Raw genomic sequence first — 20837 nt, 5'->3', positions numbered from 1 at the left:
TGTGTGCAAAATGTTTTAACGACGTAATTTCTACCATGGCCTACTTGTTAATACTTTAAGTGGGCCATGTTTCTACCGAGGAACAACTATTATGCAAACGAAAACGAAAAATACTTGGCCAGACAAATGACCTTTTTTTAGACAGCCTCTACGTAGCGACAGAGAGTCAAACAAAAACTATGACGCATGTTCTTGCAACAGCTTAGGATGTTGGCTGTCGGTTACGTTGGCAAAATAGACTTTCAGGCAGTCAGTTTATGGATCTTTACACGGATTTAGCAGCTGGAGAAGAAGCAGTCGTGATTTTAATCGGACGAAAAGAAGCGGAGATTTTGTTGAACAGTAGTTTTCAGGTAAGACACAATTGTGTACCTTACCGTTAAAATGGCAATATTTTGGTTGTTTATTATAATGTGCATTAGCCAGTAACATTGGTCGAACATGGTACTAATTAAATGTGATGAAGTCGTCTTAGCCACAACGACTGTGGTCTTAGCTAATTGAAATAATGCGTTTTTAAAATAGTTGTGAAATTTGGTCCCAAGTAATATTTGTCATTATAAATTTCCTCACATTGAAAGGGTAATGCATTAGGCTTAATGAAGTTTTCAGTCCCAGGTAATTCCTTGGCAGTAATAAAATATCGGTTTATTGTTTATTATTGATTGTTGCTGAGTGCTTATAATTTAATATTTTAATTTATTCCTGCCCAAATCGGGCAGGGCGTCAATACCTTATGCATTATATGCTCGGTGAAACTGGTGTGATGGCGCCCTTGGGAAATCACATATGTATTGTTTTAATAATTCATGCTGCTGCTTTTTTCTTCCGGTACCCTATGGAAAAATGTTTTCCAAGTTTGTGTTGTTGTCTTAAAGTTCTGTCTTAAGGGACCAAGAAAGAAAAAAAGGCATTTCCTTCATCTATCGTTTAATTTATCCCTTTACTGTATATAAACACAGGGGAGCTCACAGCATAGTTCAGTTGCAGTGAGTCTGTTGGGAAAGTTAGCAGACAGAGCTATAAGTTCCAGGTAGGCTTTATAATATATATACTTATTTTTCCATAAAAAGTTTTTTTTATGTTCCTGACTAAAAATAAAGCAGATATAGAGATGCAATTGTATGCAAAATCGATGTCATTTGAAATGTGTATTTCGCTTATTAATTCTTTGTTTATCCACAAATCGAATTCAATGAAAATCAATAGGAATCTAATATACTGATAATATCGGTAAACTGTACTTACTGGCATTACTGTATTGGTAAATGGCATTAGTGGATTGCCACTTCTTGTTAGTATGCATTTGTATGAGTGCGGTCTACAATATTTAACTTTTCAAGTTACTGTGATTATGCTATGCCAGGTGAAATATTAATGTAGAAGTTACTTTGATGTGATTATGTTTTGTTAGGTATGCATATTGATTACTAACACTTATAAATAATTTAATGTGATCGGATATTGCTTGGCTAAAAAGTGGTTAAAATTTATACCATTGACAGTTGTTGTAATGGTTTTGGTTACATAATGTTAAGCTATAAACTGTTAATGGCAAAGGGTTGATTTTTAATAGTCTTAATAAATTAGATTTTAGTTCTAATCTAGTTTTAAGACTAGAAGTGGTAAAATGTAATATTTTATTGTTTGTCAAAATGTGAGGTTTATTTAGAAAAAAGGTAATTTTTTCTGTTTGCAGTGCGTTGTCATACATCTCTTATTGGCTGCATTTTATTTACATTGCTGCATTTTGAACAGGTTTTGCCAAATTAAGTATGGCCACTGTAATAAGAGTTAAAAGAAAGCGAAATGCTGAGCCTGCAGAGGCCCTCCTACTTGCTTGCAAGCGAACAAAGCTTAATGAAAACTTTCGGGGTAAAAGTGGCATGGCCGACATTATTCAGATCGAAGAAAATGTGTTTCATTTTGCTGCCACGGTTGGCGCTTCTTCTTCTATAGATGATGGAGTGACAGAAAAAATTCAGAGCGCTATAAGCACAAGAAATAAGTTGGTTTCCATGTACAAGCCAGCAGTAGCTGCTTCCCATCCATGCAAAGTGCTTGCGGGAAAACTTGCCACTCAAGTCAAAGAAGAGCCACCTGCAAAGCATAAATACAAATTCATAAGCTTCTGTAAAGGAAAGGAGAAGTCCGAAGGTGAGAAGAAGAGGAGGAGAGACTCAGATCCTGTAAGCAGCAGCTTGTGCAGCAAACTGTTCCGACACAGAGCAAACAGCTCTTCAGAAGAAGAGCCGAAAAAACCAAAGTCAAAGAAACTCACTGCTCTTCTGGATGTGGAAGAGAATTTAGTGAAAAATGACACCCCTCCGTGTGATAGTGATATTCTCTGTAACACCGTTGCAATGCTGCGCGAAAAATTGACTATAAATCCCAAGAAACAAGCGGAAGATGACTTTGTTTATGATCTGTATTATTGCCAAAACACAGCAAAGAATTGGAATGTCCAAGACCTTCTCTATGTACAACCTTGCAGGTTAGATAATTTTGCATTTGGATGTCCCCTTAGCTAAACATTTGTCTTGGGGTTTAAATTATCTCTTTCACAGAGACTTATACCTTCACATTGATCCAGAATGGACGGATCCGGATAAACTTGATGATGATGATGACAGCAATGATGAGGACAACTGGAGGAACGATTATCCTGATGAAGAGGACAGGTACCTACATCTAACATCCAACATCCAGATTTTTTTTTAAATAACATCCGGATTTTTTTCAAAGATTTTTTTCACGGAAATAAAATTTTATATATATTTGCATAGCATTGATGAGGACGAAAGAAGATTGCTCTTTGATGAGGAAGTCGATAGATACGACAGTGATGACTGTGAGCCGTGCGGGAGGGAGGACGAGACAGATGCAATGGCAGAGGCTTATCTGAATGGCGCTGACCCTGCGCAGTTCGACGACAATTTGGACGACTTAGACTACGCAGAGGACTTGGACAATTTCGACGACGTTGGGTTCGATTCGTTTAACGCCGATGCTTATGACTGTTACGACAATTGCCAGGCAAACGATGACGACGACGGGTTTTAGTTGTAAATAAGTTACGCCAATTATCGTGCGATGTTTCGCTACAACGCTGTGTCAATCATGCGTAATTTTGTTGCTCGTTTCGTAGCCAACGGTCCACAAGAGTTCAAATCCAATTTCTCAATGATCATGAGTGTAATTTATCCTCATGTTTTGCCAACTTTTAAGCAGCAATTTCTTTTCGGAATTTATTCCATGCCAGTTTTAGTTCATGTCCAGTCTTCCACATTACACAAGTGTTATTGGTGGCCAATAAACTGAAACTACAACTTATACGTTTGTGCTATCATTCAAGAAAATCTGTCATTAGTGTTAAAGGACATTTTACCAGACTTGAAAATGCGATAAGGTTAGCAAAAACAGGCGTAAGAAATAAAGTTTTTTTTTTTGCGAGAAGATTACTTATCGTCGCGTTGAAAGACATTATACAAGGTTACACGGGTAAATTTGATGTCCACATAGTTCAATTTATTTAACAAATCGTCAACGATAAGGCAGGAAAAGTCATTGGTTACGATATCTCTTGATAAAATCGTTGACTTTCGTTCGCTGTCCCTTTCGATTCTAGGCGTGACTGGCGTGTCATCTCTTTTTATCCCGAGAGGCTGCTATTTCTCAAGAGTGTTAAGTATATCTGAGCCAAAATCGATATAGCGAAGCCGGGACTGAATTGGCATTTTCGCCGCAACCTTAGCGTGCTAATGAAAGCTTTAAGTAGTTATCTTATCGGTCGATAAATGCGACCTGGCGACTTCCGTATCGAGCGTTCCCCTCACCTTCGAAGTCGCGCTGACATGGAAAATTACAGCAATTCCCCCCAAGCAAGCGTGGAGATAATACCTGGCGACGTACCATCAAAAATCGTTTATTTACAGGTCAAATTACAGGTTAATCATGTATTGTGCTCGTGCATAAATCAAATTAAGACTGTACGCGTATATGCATTATACATATGTATATTTTTTCTTGTCTTCTCAGTTTATGTAATGTTCAATTATTATTTAATTTAACAAATTAATATACAGAATTTGTATGACGATCTCTTCGTTCAGAATAATCATCGCAAATGCTATTCGTTTTTTAAACCTCGAATTAAATTGCGCAAATCAATTTTGGACAGAACAGTGGGCACATTTGCGCGTGAAATCTCAGATCTTGCTGCTAAAGCTGAACGTTAAATAAAATTAAAGTCTGACAAAAACATGTTTGCGCAGTGTGTACACGTCCTTTTAGAGGTAAATATAAAGCTGTTTTTTAGTAATTGTGTCCTGGGGTTAAAAACCTAAAGCATTGGTCGGGGGAAAATAGTCAATGTTTTTGTTTTCATTTATCGTCCTATTCGGTTGTAAACAAAGAATATTTATTTATAAAAAAATTATATAGTGGGGTGGAGGAAGATGGGACACCTTTAGCACAAAATATATAAATATCCTGGTCGAGTTTTAAACAATTAACAACGGGCTGTGAAAGTCGCGAGGACAAGGTTTTATAATTCCTTGAATGTTCTTTGTTTACTACTAAAATGTACGAGAAAATCGAATGAAAAGGTGTCCCATCTCCCCCCATCCTACTATATACCCGTTTCTTCAAGCCTGTAAAATAAAAATTAATAGTTAAAGAGTAATTGGTAAATCACTAATAGCAAATATTGGCTTACAGTACCCATCTTACCTTACACTGATAGGGTGTACATTATTAAAACCTATATAAACGAAGCGGAATAAATTCGCCTTGAGAATATGCACTTCACATAGCAATCGCGCATCGCTGATTCGACTTCGAAATGAAATCAATAAAGGCTTCGAGGCCGTCGAAGATCTTTACTTTTCGCGAGAGGCGGCCATGAGATCAAGATGTTAAACCACGAATTGCATTGTCAGGCGCTAGTTCGAGCCCTGTGGGGAAAGGGTGGAGAATAAGGTTTATCGTGTCTCACGGCTGCAGACCTGTCGTACCGTTCCGCTGGGAAGTAAAATCAATTCTTTTCGAATGTCAAGCCAATTAGTTTGATTGAATTTGCCCTCACAGTAATTCGACCTTAACTTAGAAAGCTTTGTCCCTGACGATGTAATTGCGCACGTCGAAAATAGCAGCCTTAAATTTCACGCTTGCTCGCACAATTTAGAAAGTGACGCGTCGACGAGAATTGAATCGACGTTTTAATCGCTTGCCGTTCAGTTTGACAGTTTAATTAAAGTTAAGCTTTTCGTTGCAGTACAGCGCGGTCAACGTGGGCACATCGCACGACACGGACCCTTCTTTAATCCGCTTCGAAGGCTGTACCTGCCAGAGGATGACTTGCGATAACGCCGATGCGGACTCGAACCAGACCGACAGCTGTGGATGTCTTCGTATGTTTGGAAACAATTACACGCTCATGTTAAGTGATGGAAAGAGAGTCAAAATCTTGGAAGAATTGAAACTGACCCATATACCATCCATGCCAGTGGTGGAGTGTAACGCAATGTGTAAATGCGGGGATGGGTGTTTGAACCGGGAAGTACAGCACGGTGTTAAGTGTAAGCTGTTTATTTTCCGAACCAAAAATCGTGGTCTGGGTGTCAAGACACTTTCCGAAATATCCCGCGGAAATTTTGTGTGTGAGTACGCCGGTGAGGTGCTTGAGAAACAAGAAGCTATCAGCAGGGCTGCCAGCCAACGCTCCGGCGAGATGAACTACATAATAGCGGTGCGGGAACACTCGGAGTCTGGCACCCTTGCGACATACATTGACCCGCGACACAAGGGCAACGTTGGGCGATTCATCAACCATAGTTGCGACCCAAACTTAGTCATGGTGCCTGTACGCGTCGACTCTGTGGTGCCCCGGCTTGCTTTATTCGCCGCGAGAAACATACAGGCCGGGGAGGAACTATCTTTTCATTATGGCGGTTCCTGCGATAACGAGAAGCCTTCAGTAGTCCAGCAACTGCCATGTCATTGTGGTTCAATTTCTTGTTGTGGCTTTCTTCCTTTCGATTCGACTGTTCTAACTCCGTGAATCTAAGTTTTAATTTTTGGATACACGGCCTACTAGAGAAATCTCTCTTAGGTTGTGTTGGAATTTAATTACAAAATTATAACGTCTACTAAAAGTGCAGAACTATTCACCTATGCAAATACATACACAAATGTAGGCTACTATAACTCAAATTATAAATCGTCCGCCTTCTATTCCATTCTTATGGGGGTGACGAGGTCTTCGTCAAGGACTTGGGATTAGTCCAGATTTGGCCCAATCGTCAACCTTATGATCGCTAACATTCGTAATCGTTGAATACTTTAGACAACTCTTCAGTCGATGCGTTTCCACCTGTCACTAAAACCACGACTGTCCCTTTCAGCTCTGGTACTTTCCCTGTAACGAGAGCAGCAAAGGCGGCGGCTCCGGACGGTTCGACAATTAATCCTTTGTTATAAAGGACACGGGTCGCTTTGGCTATTTCCTTGTCGCTGACAGTAAGAACACCATCTGTAAGCGACTTCACGTGCTGAAACGTGTTGTTACCTGCAAAAGGTGGGGCAAGACCAGCAGCTAAGCTGTGTGCAGTTGGAAGTGTAGCTGCTGAGTTCTGTGCCAGGCTTCTTTGCATAGTGTTGGCTGCGAAATAAGCTCGAATGAATAAATGTGACGTACTTTATCCTCGCGTGGCCGGAAAACGAGAGTCGTTATAACACGGGTGTTCATACACCTCGTGCCAGCTTACGAGTTACCATGTATGTTAATTTGTAGGTGATTATTTTTGTTTGTTTTTTTTTAAATTTTTTTTAAGTATGGCTGATAATTTGGACAACCCATTAGTGACCACTGGGTTGGAGCAATTGCCGTTCTTGCCCAAGGACACATACGCCCACAATGGTAGCAGAGACGTCTTGAACCCCTCTTAGTTATTATTGAGCTACCTCTTAGTTATTCAATGCACTGTAAGATAACTTGTCAGAAGATTTTGCGGTAGTTAGAATGTACTGTATTTCTTGCAAAGCATGTACTGCTGCCACATTACAGAAACAATTTAAAGCTAGATTTCTAGATATCTAACGATCTCTATAGGCGCTCCCAAAAACATCTTCTTACAAAATATCAACCGTAACTAATAAGCTGGCACGAGGATGAACACCTGTGTTGAAAACGACTGTCGTTTTCCGGCCACGCGAGGATAAAGTAAGTTACATTCATTCATTCTATACATCAACAGTACTTCGATTATTGAAACATATATATGTAGTAGGGTGGGGGAGATTAATCGTATCCTCACGGGTCCCATTCTATTCTGTATGGGTGAGGTCCGTGAGGACCTGGGATTTAGGCCAGACTTGGCCCATTACCCCAAGTCACAGGTCCCATAACCGTTGTTAATTGTTTAAAACACGATCGGGGTATTTGGATAATATGCGCTAAAGGTTTCTCATCTTCCCCCACTCTACTATATATATGTACCTGTCTCTGGTTCCACTGCATAAATCTTCGTATCCTTGAACCCTTTGTATTTTATAGCAGCAGAAATACCAGACACGAGTCCCCCGCCACCACAACACACCAATACAATATCAGGATTAACTTCTTCCAATATTTCCAATCCAGCACTAAGAGTAAACGTAGCGTAAAGATTTCGTTCTATTCCATATGGATTCTATATAATAGTTCGCAAAGGCCTAGAATTCAGGCCATACTTGGTCCATTTTTGTCACGCTAATTGTTGTTAATACTTTTTACTTAGTATACAAAACTATTATTTAATTGGCTTTAAAATTGGAAGTTAAAATTACCGCTGAAATTCGTATATAGTATGTTGGTGGAATCCAAATATACTGATCGTGTTTTAAACAATTAACATCGGTCTATGGGAGTTTTGAGGTTACGGTTTTATAATTCTTTGAATGTTCTTAGTTTATTACTAAATGGGTCAAGAAAATAGAAAGAAAAGGTGTCCCACCTTTCCCATGCCCTATTATAAATAGTAAAAAGTTAACAACGCTCTTTTAAAGTCGTGAGGATACGATTATAGAATTCTTTTCTTTGTTTACCACCAAATTGGAAAAAAAAAATAAAAACATGAAACAAATGTTTTCTGTTTCACACACCCCGTATCCGCTTAGGCAAGGAGTTTTTACGTTCATGGCCATCTTACCCTAACCCCAGCCTACTACACAACCACACGGGATAATGCATACCTTCCATAGCCAGCGATAAGGTTGAGGTCATCGAATGGATGTAAAAAAGTCATGTCCTTCTCATGTATCAATTCTTTCACTTTTGTCATTAGCTCAGAAGATTCGGTTCGTATGACGTCACAGCCTTTCGACTGCAGAAAAATGGCAAATATTATTTTTGTGCATTAATATATGAGGGTGGGGGAAGGTGGGACACCTTTACATTCTATTTTCCCGTCCCATTTAGTAGTAAACAAAGATCATTCAAAGAAATTATAAAACCGTATCCTTACGACTGCTATGGACCGTTGTTAATTGTTTAAAAAAGATCAGGATATTAGGACATTGTGTACTAAAAGTGTTTCATCTCCCCCACCTTACTATATAGAAAAGGTAAGTTCTTTTAACTTGCCTGTATAATTCGTTCCCTGCTCTCTGGCGCTGTGAGCGGCATAATCACAGTACCTTTTAGTCCACGTTGATAACAAGCGTGGGCGAATGCTTTACCGTAGTTACCAGCTGATATGGTTACTAAACTTCGTTTCCCTGACGTTACGAGCGAAGGAGCTTTTGCGAGTTGAACCACTACTCCTCTGCTTTTAAAAGAACCTGCGTCGTATAGTACTATGGGGTAAGATGGGATACTGTTAGTCTATATACCCCATATCTTTTATCGTGTTTTTAACAACTAAAAACATTTTTGAAACACGTAAGTATATATTTATACAAATTATGAATGTTCTTTGTTTGCCACCAAATGGGGCTCTAAAATGAACACGTGTCCCATCTTACCCCATCCTAATACGTCTATATAATTTTGACAGGCTTATCGTAAAGAGCGGGGAATCTATTTTTGGATAATGTCGTTGCTACATGCATGGTATTTGTATACGTTTTGGCGATAATGGAGTATCTTGTAAATAATTAACGCGACGACGAAAATAAAGTGACGGCACGATAATACAGCATGAAATTGCAGACAAAATTCGCGCTGATTATCCGGATAGCTTGCGATAAACAATTGACGACACGCCGCCGTAACAATGGTAAGGCAATTAGCGTGCGACATCTTGGCGGTGTAACGGGGTACATGTAATTTACTGCGTCGTCCGGCCTAGTTTTTAACTAGTAATTTATAGTAGTTTGGGGCGCGCTAATTTCAGTTTTTATTCTCTTTTATCGTACCAATTAGTATAGTACGCAAGGATTATTTACAGTATTAGGTAACAGTTACTAAAAGCATCATTAGTTGTTGAAAATACGAGATACAACTACACGCCAAGGGTAACCGTCTAACCTCACCCTGCTATTAGAACAGATTATGTTCAAACCTGTTACTTGCATATTTTCCAACTTCAAATGAACTTCTACCTCGTCCGGACAATCCAAGAAGCCAAGTTTCTCAACATTGCGCAGTAGCGGAGTGCGCACACAGTCACGTGAGGCGCGCACAATATCGTAGGCCTCATTCAACGTGGCCTCGGTCACGAGCGCCATCCGTAAGCCAGAAGGAAAGCTAATATGCCTAACTTAACATACTTCCTAAAACTACAGCTGCAACGTATAAGAGAACACGGTAAAATTGCAATCATCAGAAACCGGAACAGAAAAATACGCACACAAAACACAGTGATAGGGCAGTAAGACTTGAATCCCTGTAAAGCAGCAAACACATGCAAGAAAGCGGGTACATCACAGTAACACGGAACTAATGGAAAGTAAAATTAAAACAATAAAATTTCCTAAGTTAAATAGGACACATTTGCAAGGCTGCCTCTTGTATCTTCTTTCTTGTAAGATCAAAACAGTTAATTCCACGTCACCACGGCAAATCATCTGTATTTGCTTCTTTTTCAATCTTTTTTGATTCTTCTTCTTCCTCTCCAGGTCGTTTGGGAGTAACACAGGATCGAATGAAGGCAACAGTTTGTTGGTATATGGAGCTGTGTCTACTTTGTGGCTTGCATATATTAAGGTGGTCTTTATCAGCAAGAATAAATTCACCAATGCCGGAATCTAAATTGAAAAAAAATGCAACTGTTTATCTAGTTATACTGGGCAGAATTAAAATGGTGTTCTTTAGTAGCATTTAGATGGGCTATGTCAAACACATGTTACGTACATGTATCACCCCGGTAAGTTATCTAGACTCTATTAAAGGTAATGTTGTTTAGAAAAGAGGGTAAGAATGTTAGCATTGAGAGTGGTGTTTTATAAAATATTCAATATTAATAGAGGCTTAAACCAGAAATAATAACTAATATGATTTTTATTTACATTTCTAAAATGTTTAACTTAATGGATAAATTATCAATTGTAGTTACTACTTTTCAGCCCAAACAAAATTACCCAATTTACACAACACAAACCAAAAAACTTTCCAACTACATAATACCCACAGAAAAAGTTTGAAGGTTTTTACATAAATTAATTAAATAATTAAATTTTCTAAACAAGTGGTAAACTGTAAGCGTTAACCTACCAAATGACTAAACTGGCCTAATGAACTTGAATAATTGGTGCAGGTTTTGAAATAAACAGCTAAAACTACTATGCGCCTTTCTTTTACAATGGAGACCAAGCGAAATGGGGACAGAGTTGGCAATTACATGAATAGAAAAAAGAATGTATAATGGTTTTGGGCAGTTTTCTGTGGTAGTACTCTACTAAGAGTATTGAAACACATACCTGCAGATTCAGGTGGCACGATATGAAGTCTAATACGAGGCCCTAACCCAATATCAGTTGCTTGCATCTCACCAAAGTTCATCACTTTTATTTTATCAAGTTCAACTAATTCTTGTAAATTGATGTTCAGTTGTTTTAATTTGGGAGAATCTGAAACACGGAACTTACTTTTAAAGGGTGCATACATGTTTTATAAATCTGCTTTTATTTAGATTCTAGTCTGAACAACTATAATGTTAATATATAATAGTGTAATTAAAGCAGAAATAGTTTATCTACACCAGTAAAGACTAAAAAACGGTCAACAAACTGACAATGTCATCACATTTTCACTAAATATGCAATTGATTTTAAAATGACTGCATATTGTATACTGTGTGGTATGTACTAGTATACATATATACCATGTAGTTATTTGAAAGTGAATTGCACAATGTGTGAAAACCTGATGTTTTGCAGATATTTTGCTTGTAGAAGGTTAGGTAAAATTTGATTTTGTTGGTTTGTTGCACATAAGTATAAGTGATTAACTTGAATGAATGATTGAACGAAACTTGCTTTATCCTCAGGTAGCCGGAAAACAACAGTCGTTATTACACGAGTTTAACACCTCGTGCCAGCTAATGAGTTACCATGTATGTTACTTTGCGGGTGATTATTTTTTGGAGATTTTTTTAATTTTTTTTGTATTGCTGATAATTTTGACAGCCCTTTAGTGACCACTGGGTTCGAGCAATTGCTGTTAAGTATCTCACCCAAGGACACATGCGCCCACAATGGAAGCAGTGTTGAGCCTTTAACTCATTACCTCGGGGTTGGAGGCAGGCGCACTAACCACTTTGCCACGGTGCCGCATAACTTACCATGACTAAGTTCCATAACTTCAACTGAAGGAAAAAGTAACCTTCGTACTTTTCGCGAGTAATTTGCTAATTGAGATCCAAAGTGTGGTGTGCTGTAGAACACTACACCCCTGTGTGTGGAAAAATGAGGAGTGAATGAATGAATGTAACTTATTTATCTTCACGTGGCAGAGCAACAGCTTTGGTTATAACGAAGTATTCTGTTCCATACGCCTCGTGCCCCTGTAGATGTTCCAGCACATATGTAACTTTGGGGCTACTTTATTTTGGTTCAATTTTTCAATGTATTGCAAGTTGAGGCAATTGGCACTGAGTGTCTTGTGGAAGAACACATATACCCGCATGGCGATGGACATTCGGCATAACACTTACAGCATACAGCATATGAAACTGGTATTTATGGTTAAAGCAGCAATTACTTTGTTTTTTTGAGTATTTTTCCGTATTTCTTTGGGTTTTCTCTTGCATCACTCAGCATATGTTTAATGATAAGACCTCCCATAGAATGAGCAACCCAAACAATTGGTCTGTAAGATTGAAAGGTTGTATTAAGATATAAACAAGCATATAGGAACAGTTTTTATCTAAAAATATTAAATTAACAGTTTTTATCTAAAAATATATTTGAAATTGCTAATAACATGTCAAATGCTTCATCCTGGCTTTACCTAGTTTAAACTGCAATAAAATTCTATCTTTAAAACCTAAAAAATAATTCATTTCAAAGTTAATGACATGATTAAATCAGTTTGGATATGAAAAACAAATGAATGAACGTAACTTGCTTTATCCTCGCGTTGCCTGGAAACAACAGTCATTACAACACGGGTAAATAGCTCTATGAAAGTTGACAAAGGTATTAAATTCACCTGTCCCCAATCCCAGCAGCTAACACTTTATCCATGATATGTCTACTTCTGTATGATATTGTATGTCTCTCTGGTTCATGGGGGCATCTGTTCATCCAGTCACTAAGGTTTGTATCATACTCCACACACATAACTCTGCAACCAGGCAAATCTCGCGGCAGCCAATCCTATGCAAGTAATTTTAGTAATTTATTTTTAGTAAATTAATTTTGGTAAAAAATGAATTTTACTTTTGGTGTAGGAACTTATTTTATTTTAGGTGAAAAAGATACCAAAATAGTAAAAATGACAAGGTTTAACTTTAAATTAAACTAGTGCAGGGATAACCAGCAATCCAGTATAAACGTAGAGAGATATAATAACTGATAAAACGCGATACTACCGGTAGGTATACCTATGTTATTGTACACTTAAAATTGATAAAAAGAATTAGCTCGATTTATTGGACACAGCTTTTCTAAAACCTAGCAATACACACCTATTTATAAACACTTCATAAACAACATGTAGGCAAGACAAAATACATTTCACAAACTATTGTACCAATACAACATGATTATTGCCAGACAGATAAAATTAAGAGGAAAATTATTTGTGATACTATTTCAAGTCATTTTTAAACAGTATTAAACAGGATTAAACAGTCTCAGTATTAATACATCTAAAACAACACACTAGTCTCATATTAACACCTCAGGCCAGCAATCTGTTGTGTTTTCAGCTCCACTGACACCATCCTGTTGCCTCCATGAATAGAATGCTCCTCCCATTAAACCATGGATGAACACGATGTCCGCTTCAGGTTTTAACCTGGCCAATGTTTTACTTATGCTTGTAGGTTTACTTGGGTAATTTGAAAGTTGAAGGTTTAAAAGAAAGACAAATATCTGTTTTTTTTAATCACAGATTCGGAATAGACTAATGTACTGCATAGACAGTTATTAAATACCCTATTATTATTTCTTTTAGTGAAGTTATACTGATTAAAAAAGGGGCAAAATAATCACTGCATAGACAGTTATTGAATACAGTATTATTATTTCTTTCTGTATTTAAGTTACACTAATTAAAAAATGAAAAAAATAATTCCTGCATAGGCAAATATTGAATACAGTATTGTTATTTCTTTGTGTAGTTAAGTTACACTGATCAAAAAAATGTGAAAAGTAATCACTGCATAGTAAGTTATTAAATACAGTATTATTATTTCTTTGTACGAAAGTTACACTGATCAAAAAAGGGACAAAACAACATATGCGGACAAAAAACCATCCTACCAAACTAGAGATTTGATTTTCAGTTTTTTCCCAGAAACTGAATTTTTACTATAGATAAACCAACATTTAAATAAGGTCATTAAAGCAGGAAGTACCAACTTTGAACGAAGTTTTGGATATAAAACATAAACCCCATCATTGAATTTGTCTTTTAGTGCATCTCTGTCAAGGTTTGCAAGTCCACGAGATGCCTTGGTAAAGAAATTTACTTTAATACATATCTATATACAGTATATAGTACTGTGGGTTTTACGGATACTGTTAGAACATGATATCTCATGTTGCCTAATCATCTTTACGGACACTTTTTTACCTTCTTGATACTTATACTATTCCAAATAAATGTAAATATGTTTTTAACTGTAAGCAGGTTTTAACAACTGTTGTCGCTATATGCTGTCTTTTCGTTTAAAATATTTTTAAATCTTCACTACCGAAATCAAAGAGCCAAATAAAGTTGTTATTATTATTATTATTGGTTTTTTAACAATTAATAAACCTCTGTTAGAGATGCAAGCATATAGCTTTACAATTCTGTGAATATAATTTTCCTACTACTAAATAAAACGATAAAAGAGAAAACATTCTATTTAAGGTTTATCAACATTATATAATATACATGCAAATACATAAATGAATGTAACATATGTATTGAATTTATAAATGAACATAAATTAGTGTGAAAGTGCCATAAACGGCACACTAAGCAGTATTCATCACATTTGCATTAGATTGATCCAAAATGGATGCAATATCTAAAACTTACCTGTGTTCTTAATGAAGCGTGACCAGACTTTGATATCTCAGCCAACAAAGTGATCCATCCTGATTGATGGATTTGTGGGTGGAGCTTCTCATACAAGCAGATGTTGCTGATTGTCCTGTATGTTATATATATGTGCTGACATGTATAAGTAAGTTAGACATGTAGAATAATTGAAGAGTAAAGTTCGTTTAATTATAAAGATACAATTGTTGTCTGCTAGGTCTAGGTGTAACGTGTAACAACCACGCTTTTTTTCAATTAAATGTAAATATGTTTTAACTGTAAGCTTATTTTAACAACTGTTGTTTTGTTGCTATTTTCTGCATTTTTGTTTAAAATATTTTTTTAATCTTCGTCACCATACTAGAAGAAACAAATAAAGGTTACTATTATTATTATTATTATTATTGTTATAAAAGGTTATATTTAAAAAAATTATCATAGTCCAATTTCTGAAACAGCAACTTTATTTCATTGTTCATCACTACTCCCAAAAATCATAGAGTTTTTCTTTGGTAGACTATGTAAAATAGCACAACTCGGAAAACACTGAAACGCTCATAAAAATACAGATACACAACCCCTACCTTACGATATTACGTTGTATTTTTGGAGAATTAGGTCGTAGTTTACGAATCCTCTGTAGCAGAGGTAACACACCTAACTTAACCATAGCTTCACAGTGCTCCTCAAACTAAAAAAAATTGTAACATCTATTTATTATTTGAATTAATAAACAAAGCTACAGACTGCTTTAGGCAATGGGTAGTAATGGTGGACAGTTTTCAAAAGCCAGTATTTTTTAATAAACCCATTTAATTGAATTTTTAGTGGGTGATTTATAATCCATTCTCACATAAATACCATGTTTCCAAAATGCTTTTATAAAAAATTCAAAAATAGTTTAACTGTACAGGCCATTTCTTTACGCACACTTTTGTTTCCATTAGAAGTTTAACTTTAAAATAACTAAACATAAATCGTTTGTCCGCTGGGTGTGATGACCACACTTATTTTCTTTCAATTAAACATAAATATGTTTTTAACAGTAAGCATGTTTTAACAACTTCTGTTTTGTCGATATATCCTGTCTTTTTATTTAAAATAATACTTAATGTCTAAATCTTCGCTACCGTAATCTAAGTGACAAATAAAGTAAATATTATTGTTATTATTCTTTGTGTTTTACAATGGGAAAAGGTCAGGTAGTCAATTTATTTAAATATGTGTCATAGAAATTCCACCTTAGAGTGCTTCACTAAAGCCTGCAGACAGAAAGATTCCACTTCTTCTTGTGGCGTGATGTCTCTGGTGTAGTTTAAACCATTGCCGCCAAAACACCATAATCCACCCTGGTAAAAAGATAATGCATTTAGAAAGCTAAGGACCAGGAAGGGGAGAATCTATTCGTGACATTACTAACAGTTACAACGGAAAGAAAAATTGTTCTGTTTTGATAAATATAAAAAGTGTTTAATTGATCTGACATCTGTAATAAACCATAATTGTATGATAAAAGAAAGCAATGCTAAAAAAATAATACAAATTAAACTTCTTAGCCTGACAGTACTTACAGTTACAATTTACAAAACAAAGAAATTTATTTTGATTTGATACATATGTTGGACGGCTAGTGACAAAATTACTTAACTGATCTATGTATATAGCATAATTGTTTGATATAAGAAAATGATGCTAAAAAGTATAAAAAGTATCGCTATAGATATTATTTTTACAATAGTGAATATTATAATAATCATTGCCAATATAAGAAATTACGTGCCCGTTTCATTTTTTGTTCATCAGACATAGTAAGAGCGCCAGACGTGAAATATTGAACACATTTCTCAACATCTTTCTGAGGAAGTTTTATCAGAAGTTCCCTCAGTAAATCCTCTGTGTTGAATAGAAGGTGTCAAATGTAATTTTTTTTAATATTTCAAGTTTTCTTATAATTTATAAATTGAAAATTTTTAATTTTTCCTTTAATTTTTAAATTAAAAATATCTGAATAACTTACTTCATAATCTACCAAGCAAAGTCATAGCATATATCTTTAAAAAAGTATCTGGGACTTTAGTAATAAATATACTTATAAAATATGCTATAGCTTAAAATATGTTAATATAGCCAATCAAATATATGTAAAATACCCAATGAGCAAATTTTGTACTCTGTCATAAGTTCCTTTTAAATTTTTTTTTAAGGTTAAAATAAAATTCGGTAATACTAGCATGCTAACACAGTTCAAAGGCATATGATAACTAACACAGTCTAATCACACACACACACACATATATATATATATATTTATATCAATATTATCTAAAAATACTAAACAAAATTCTTTAGGTTCTCATTACTCCTACCAACATCAGAGTTCTTGACTTTTTGGGGTAACTCAGGAGGTGGAAGAAAAAATCGATCGTCCACATTGTTGGTCCTTGCTAGACCAACCAGTGTGGTTGAATCAAGTGCTTGAGCAATAGTCCTGTATTCGGCATCTGGAAAAAATTGCTAGAGGACGATAGTGATAACATAAGGACAGTGCTTTAGTGAAGATTTGAAGTCATTGCTGTTATAGGTCATGTTAGTTTTTTTGTGAAAAACATGCAGAGAAATTTAAAAAATGCATTTAATTACATGCTTTAAAGTTTATTTAATGAATTAAGTATTACACTTGGTTATACAATACCCACGGTAAGTTTTAGGTGCTTTCACTTCAAATTGTTACTGGCATATTAAAACAAATTCAACCCTGACTTTAAGACTGCACATTAACACTTGTTAACTTTAAAACAAAACACATTTAGTCAACTGCAATAAAACACACTTTCTGTCCTCCAGGTTCTATTTTCATAAATCAAAACCTTTTTTTTCTACAAACACTTTGACTTAACATGCTGGAACGTGCGTATTTATACATAACTGCACTCTATACATGCTCAAACTTTATTTAAACTCACTCCAAGAAGTCAGAAAGTATATATCACTGCCGTATCTCTACATAACTGCACTAAACACATGCTGAAACAATCATTTTAAATTCACTCCAAGAAGTGGCAAATTTTTCATTTGTTTTTACTGTACGGTACCTATGTCAAAAGATTCCAACTCGTGTTCTTCAAAGTTATAACGCTTGTTCTTTCTGTTAGTCACATAGCCCTCAGCTGTGCTATTCTTTCTGTCCTCTTAAATGCATTTAGGTTGATTTTTAGCATGCTAACTTATACAAAGCAGACAGCATTTGGTTTACAATAGCACCAGTAATTGGGATTTAAAGACTACCAAACTAAATTTGCATAAACGCTATGCAAATTGTTTTTGAGTCTATTAGCAGAAAAAATCATTTAAGAAACTGCAATATTACTGAACATATGAACATATATATATATATATAAATTTTTTTAAATAATATTTTTTCAAAGATAAAAAAAACAAATCTGCTTTACCAATGTTCCCTACTAGAAGGAAAGACACTCATATAGAAATAGCCCAACAGGTGCATGTATTTCCATTTAAAATAGTTTTGTATGTATGAAAAAACATTAAGCCTACCACTCCATTCTGTATAAGCCGCCATTTTTTCTACAGCATTCAACCGAATCTGTTTGTTTCTTGAATATGCCTCACGTAATACACTCCATGGTGATATGTAATCTTCTGCAAGATCAACACTTTTTCGATCCACCAGAAGAATTAACCTGGCTGTTTGTAATAACATTGTTTCCAATAAATAATTTTTAATGCATATGTATAATAAATGTAGCGTTTTAAAGATTTTTTATAAGCCACAGTTGGTCAATTTTCATTTTAAAGAATTAAACGATAAGATATTGGTATACAGAAAATACCTTCAAAAAATAAAATACCGATAAAGAATAAAAATATCAAAAATACCCTACTGCAGAAAGCATGTAGGCTGTAGTCCTATACAATTAAGCATTAATCTTAAAGTATCCTTTAATAGGTGAACTTTTAGCACTAACCGAGAGGTGCTGGAAAGATTTCTTTGATTGTTTGTCTTGTGTTTCCACTGAAGTATCCAACATTTGGGTTGTCATGATGGCGCTTGTTGAAGTATTTGTTGCTATAAAAGGTACATAACTGTAAAATATGATCTGCCACTAAAAATACATATATTTAAATTATTGACACTTAAAACTTGGGTTAATAAAAGCCGTTCAAACAAGGGTCTGTAATATCTGTTTTATACATCTCATCACGGATGCTCACGTTGTCACGAGTTACTATGTACCTAACATTGCCAGTAATTGCTTATTATTTTTCTGTAAAGCTGACATACTAATTACCCATTACTAACCATTGGGTTAAAGCAATTGCCAATAACTGTCTTGCCCAAGGACCGGATGCCCACAATGGTAGTAGCATCAGAATCAGAACCGGTACTGGTAGTGATAATGAAATATACATACCCTAACCCTATAATATTGTTTAAAAAGACAAATATATTCAGACACAGTACTAACTGAATGTAGACAGAAGCTTTTGCTCTTTCATTTTCGATGACATTTGATGGAATGTTGAGTTTCTCACGGAATTTCACATTTGCATAGTAACATCCGTATCCAAATACACACCCTGTGGCTGTGATGGCAACTAGCTGGAGTTTACCTAAAAGATGGAAAGTTACGTTTAGCACTGTATGTATATTATAATTTATTCAAAAATACTAACAACAAACATAGTACGGTAAATCTTCTTACCTTTATGGTTCCTTATAAGTTTGATGCAAGCAATAAACTGTTTGGACATGTTACTAACGTCAGACTGAGGGTAACACTAAAAGAGGGAAAAGGGAAAACAGGGAAAAGAGGGAAATCAACCCTAAAAGAGGGAAATAGGGAAAAGAGGGAAAAAGGGAAAACTTGCATTCCTAAAAGAGGGGAAAAGGAAAACAGGGAAAACAGGGAAATGCTGTTTAGTAAAAAAGCGAGATTTTTTTATATTTTATTTTATTTACTTAACTTTGATAATTATAAAAAAGGGAACAGCAGAAAATCAATACTAACATGCAAGGGAAAAGATGAAAAATAAAGAAAAGAGGGAAAAAACAGGGAAAAGAGGGGAAAAGAGGGAAAAGAGGGAAAAGAGGGAAAACAGGCGAAAATAGGGAAAACAACACTAAAAGAGGGAAATCGGGAAAAGAGGGAAATAGGGAAAAGAGGGGAAAGCAGGGAAAAGAGGGAAAACAGGGGAAAGAGGGAAGACAGTTTTCCCCTCTTTTTCCTGTTTCCTTATTTTTCATCTTTTAGAGGGGAAAACAAGAGGGAAAAAAGGGGAAACTGTCTTCCCTCTTTCCCCTGTCTTCCCTCTTTTCTCTGTTTTCCCTCTTATCGCCTGTTTTCCCTCTTTTCCCTATTTCCCTCTTTTAGTGTTGTTTTCCCTGTTTTCCCTGTTTTCCCCTGTCTTCCCTCTTTTCCTTGTTTTCCCTCTTTTCCCTGTTTTCCCTCTTTTCTTTATTTTTCATCTTTTCCCTTGCATGTTAGTATTGATTTTCTGCTGTTCCCTTTTTTATAATTATCAAAGTTAAGTAAATAAAATAAAATATAAAAAAAATCTCGTTTTTTTACTAAACAGCATTTCCCTGTTTTCCCTCTTTTCCTTTTCCCCTCTTTTAGGAATGCAAGTTTTCCCTTTTTCCCTCTTTTCCTTCTTTCCCTCTTTTAGTGTCGATTTCCCTCTTTTCCCTTTTCCCTCTTTTAGTGTTACCCTCAGACTGATGTTACGATCCCGCAAATAGGTTATTCACAGCATGAGTTTCGTATCTATTTCTGTGTTGAGCAAAGAAACAGCGTTGGTTGCTCAAAATCTTGTGACGCAATTCTGCTCAAACAACGTAATGTTTACAGTGAGGTCAGGACCTGCTTGCGCCAACTGCGTTTTACAACTGTTTACACACTCGTTTTACCTTAAATAACATAACTAACATAAAAGCTTTATCTTTAATATGCTATAAAGGATCTATAAAATAGTTTGGCAATATAATAAGACTTTTGGGATAGAACAACATTACATGGCACTGAACAATACACAACTAGCTATGCATGTGTCGAATGCCGCAGTGAAATGCGCGACAGCAAATTAGGAACACGCTGCATATATCGCCCTTTTTCGTAACGTAAACGAAAAAAGCAGATTA

The 20837-nt window shown here is 35.7% G+C and overlaps 4 protein-coding genes across 6 annotated transcripts; 2 read left to right on the top strand and 2 right to left on the bottom strand.

Annotated features, from left to right (window-relative positions):
• The first annotated feature begins 212 nt into the window (after positions 1 to 212).
• LOC149732269 (putative RNA polymerase II nuclear localization protein SLC7A6OS) lies at positions 213 to 3331 on the top strand. 2 transcript variants are annotated; one of them, XM_089883629.1, is made up of 4 exons: positions 213 to 353; positions 1759 to 2494; positions 2568 to 2681; positions 2787 to 3331. In XM_089883629.1, the coding sequence occupies exons 2-4, from the start codon at positions 1776 to 1778 to the stop codon at positions 3061 to 3063; spliced, it is 1110 nt and encodes a 369-aa protein (XP_089739755.1). In that variant the 5' UTR covers positions 213 to 353; positions 1759 to 1775; the 3' UTR covers positions 3064 to 3331. The 2 variants fall into 2 exon arrangements, with proteins under 2 accessions (XP_089739755.1, XP_089739756.1); XM_089883630.1 differs by lacking the exon at positions 213 to 353 and adding an exon at positions 995 to 1033.
• LOC149732268 (histone-lysine N-methyltransferase SETMAR-like) lies at positions 218 to 6101 on the top strand. The gene is made up of 2 exons (XM_089883645.1): positions 218 to 353; positions 5276 to 6101. Exons 1-2 carry the CDS (start codon positions 258 to 260, stop codon positions 6059 to 6061), a joined length of 882 nt encoding a protein of 293 aa, XP_089739771.1. The 5' UTR covers positions 218 to 257; the 3' UTR covers positions 6062 to 6101.
• Positions 6102 to 6108: 7 nt separating this feature from the next.
• Positions 6109 to 9727, bottom strand: LOC149732267 (uncharacterized). Its single transcript, XM_089883641.1, has 5 exons — positions 9543 to 9727; positions 8624 to 8820; positions 8233 to 8363; positions 7499 to 7644; positions 6109 to 6661 (listed from the first exon to the last, which is right to left on the bottom strand). The coding sequence occupies exons 1-5, from the start codon at positions 9706 to 9708 to the stop codon at positions 6318 to 6320; spliced, it is 984 nt and encodes a 327-aa protein (XP_089739767.1). The 5' UTR covers positions 9709 to 9727; the 3' UTR covers positions 6109 to 6317.
• Positions 9728 to 9765: 38 nt separating this feature from the next.
• On the bottom strand, positions 9766 to 20690 carry LOC149732266 (protein SERAC1-like). 2 transcript variants are annotated; one of them, XM_089883602.1, is made up of 18 exons: positions 20419 to 20690; positions 19402 to 19469; positions 19165 to 19309; positions 18664 to 18764; positions 18233 to 18382; positions 17770 to 17865; positions 17044 to 17178; positions 16458 to 16570; positions 15919 to 16026; positions 15262 to 15368; positions 14675 to 14789; positions 14008 to 14099; positions 13324 to 13441; positions 12632 to 12798; positions 12182 to 12289; positions 11763 to 11872; positions 10900 to 11049; positions 9766 to 10227 (listed from the first exon to the last, which is right to left on the bottom strand). In XM_089883602.1, the coding sequence occupies exons 2-18, from the start codon at positions 19448 to 19450 to the stop codon at positions 10031 to 10033; spliced, it is 2061 nt and encodes a 686-aa protein (XP_089739728.1). In that variant the 5' UTR covers positions 19451 to 19469; positions 20419 to 20690; the 3' UTR covers positions 9766 to 10030. The 2 variants fall into 2 exon arrangements, with proteins under 2 accessions (XP_089739728.1, XP_089739729.1); XM_089883603.1 differs by lacking the exon at positions 17770 to 17865 and having other exon boundaries at positions 20419 to 20683.
• Positions 20691 to 20837: the final 147 nt, after the last annotated feature.

Source organism: Ciona robusta, chromosome 8, assembly GCF_009617815.1.
Source record: "Ciona robusta chromosome 8, ASM961781v2".
NCBI lineage: Eukaryota > Metazoa > Chordata > Ascidiacea > Phlebobranchia > Cionidae > Ciona > Ciona robusta.
Note: the sequence above shows the minus strand (reverse complement) of the source record. Positions and strands in the feature narration are given on the sequence as shown.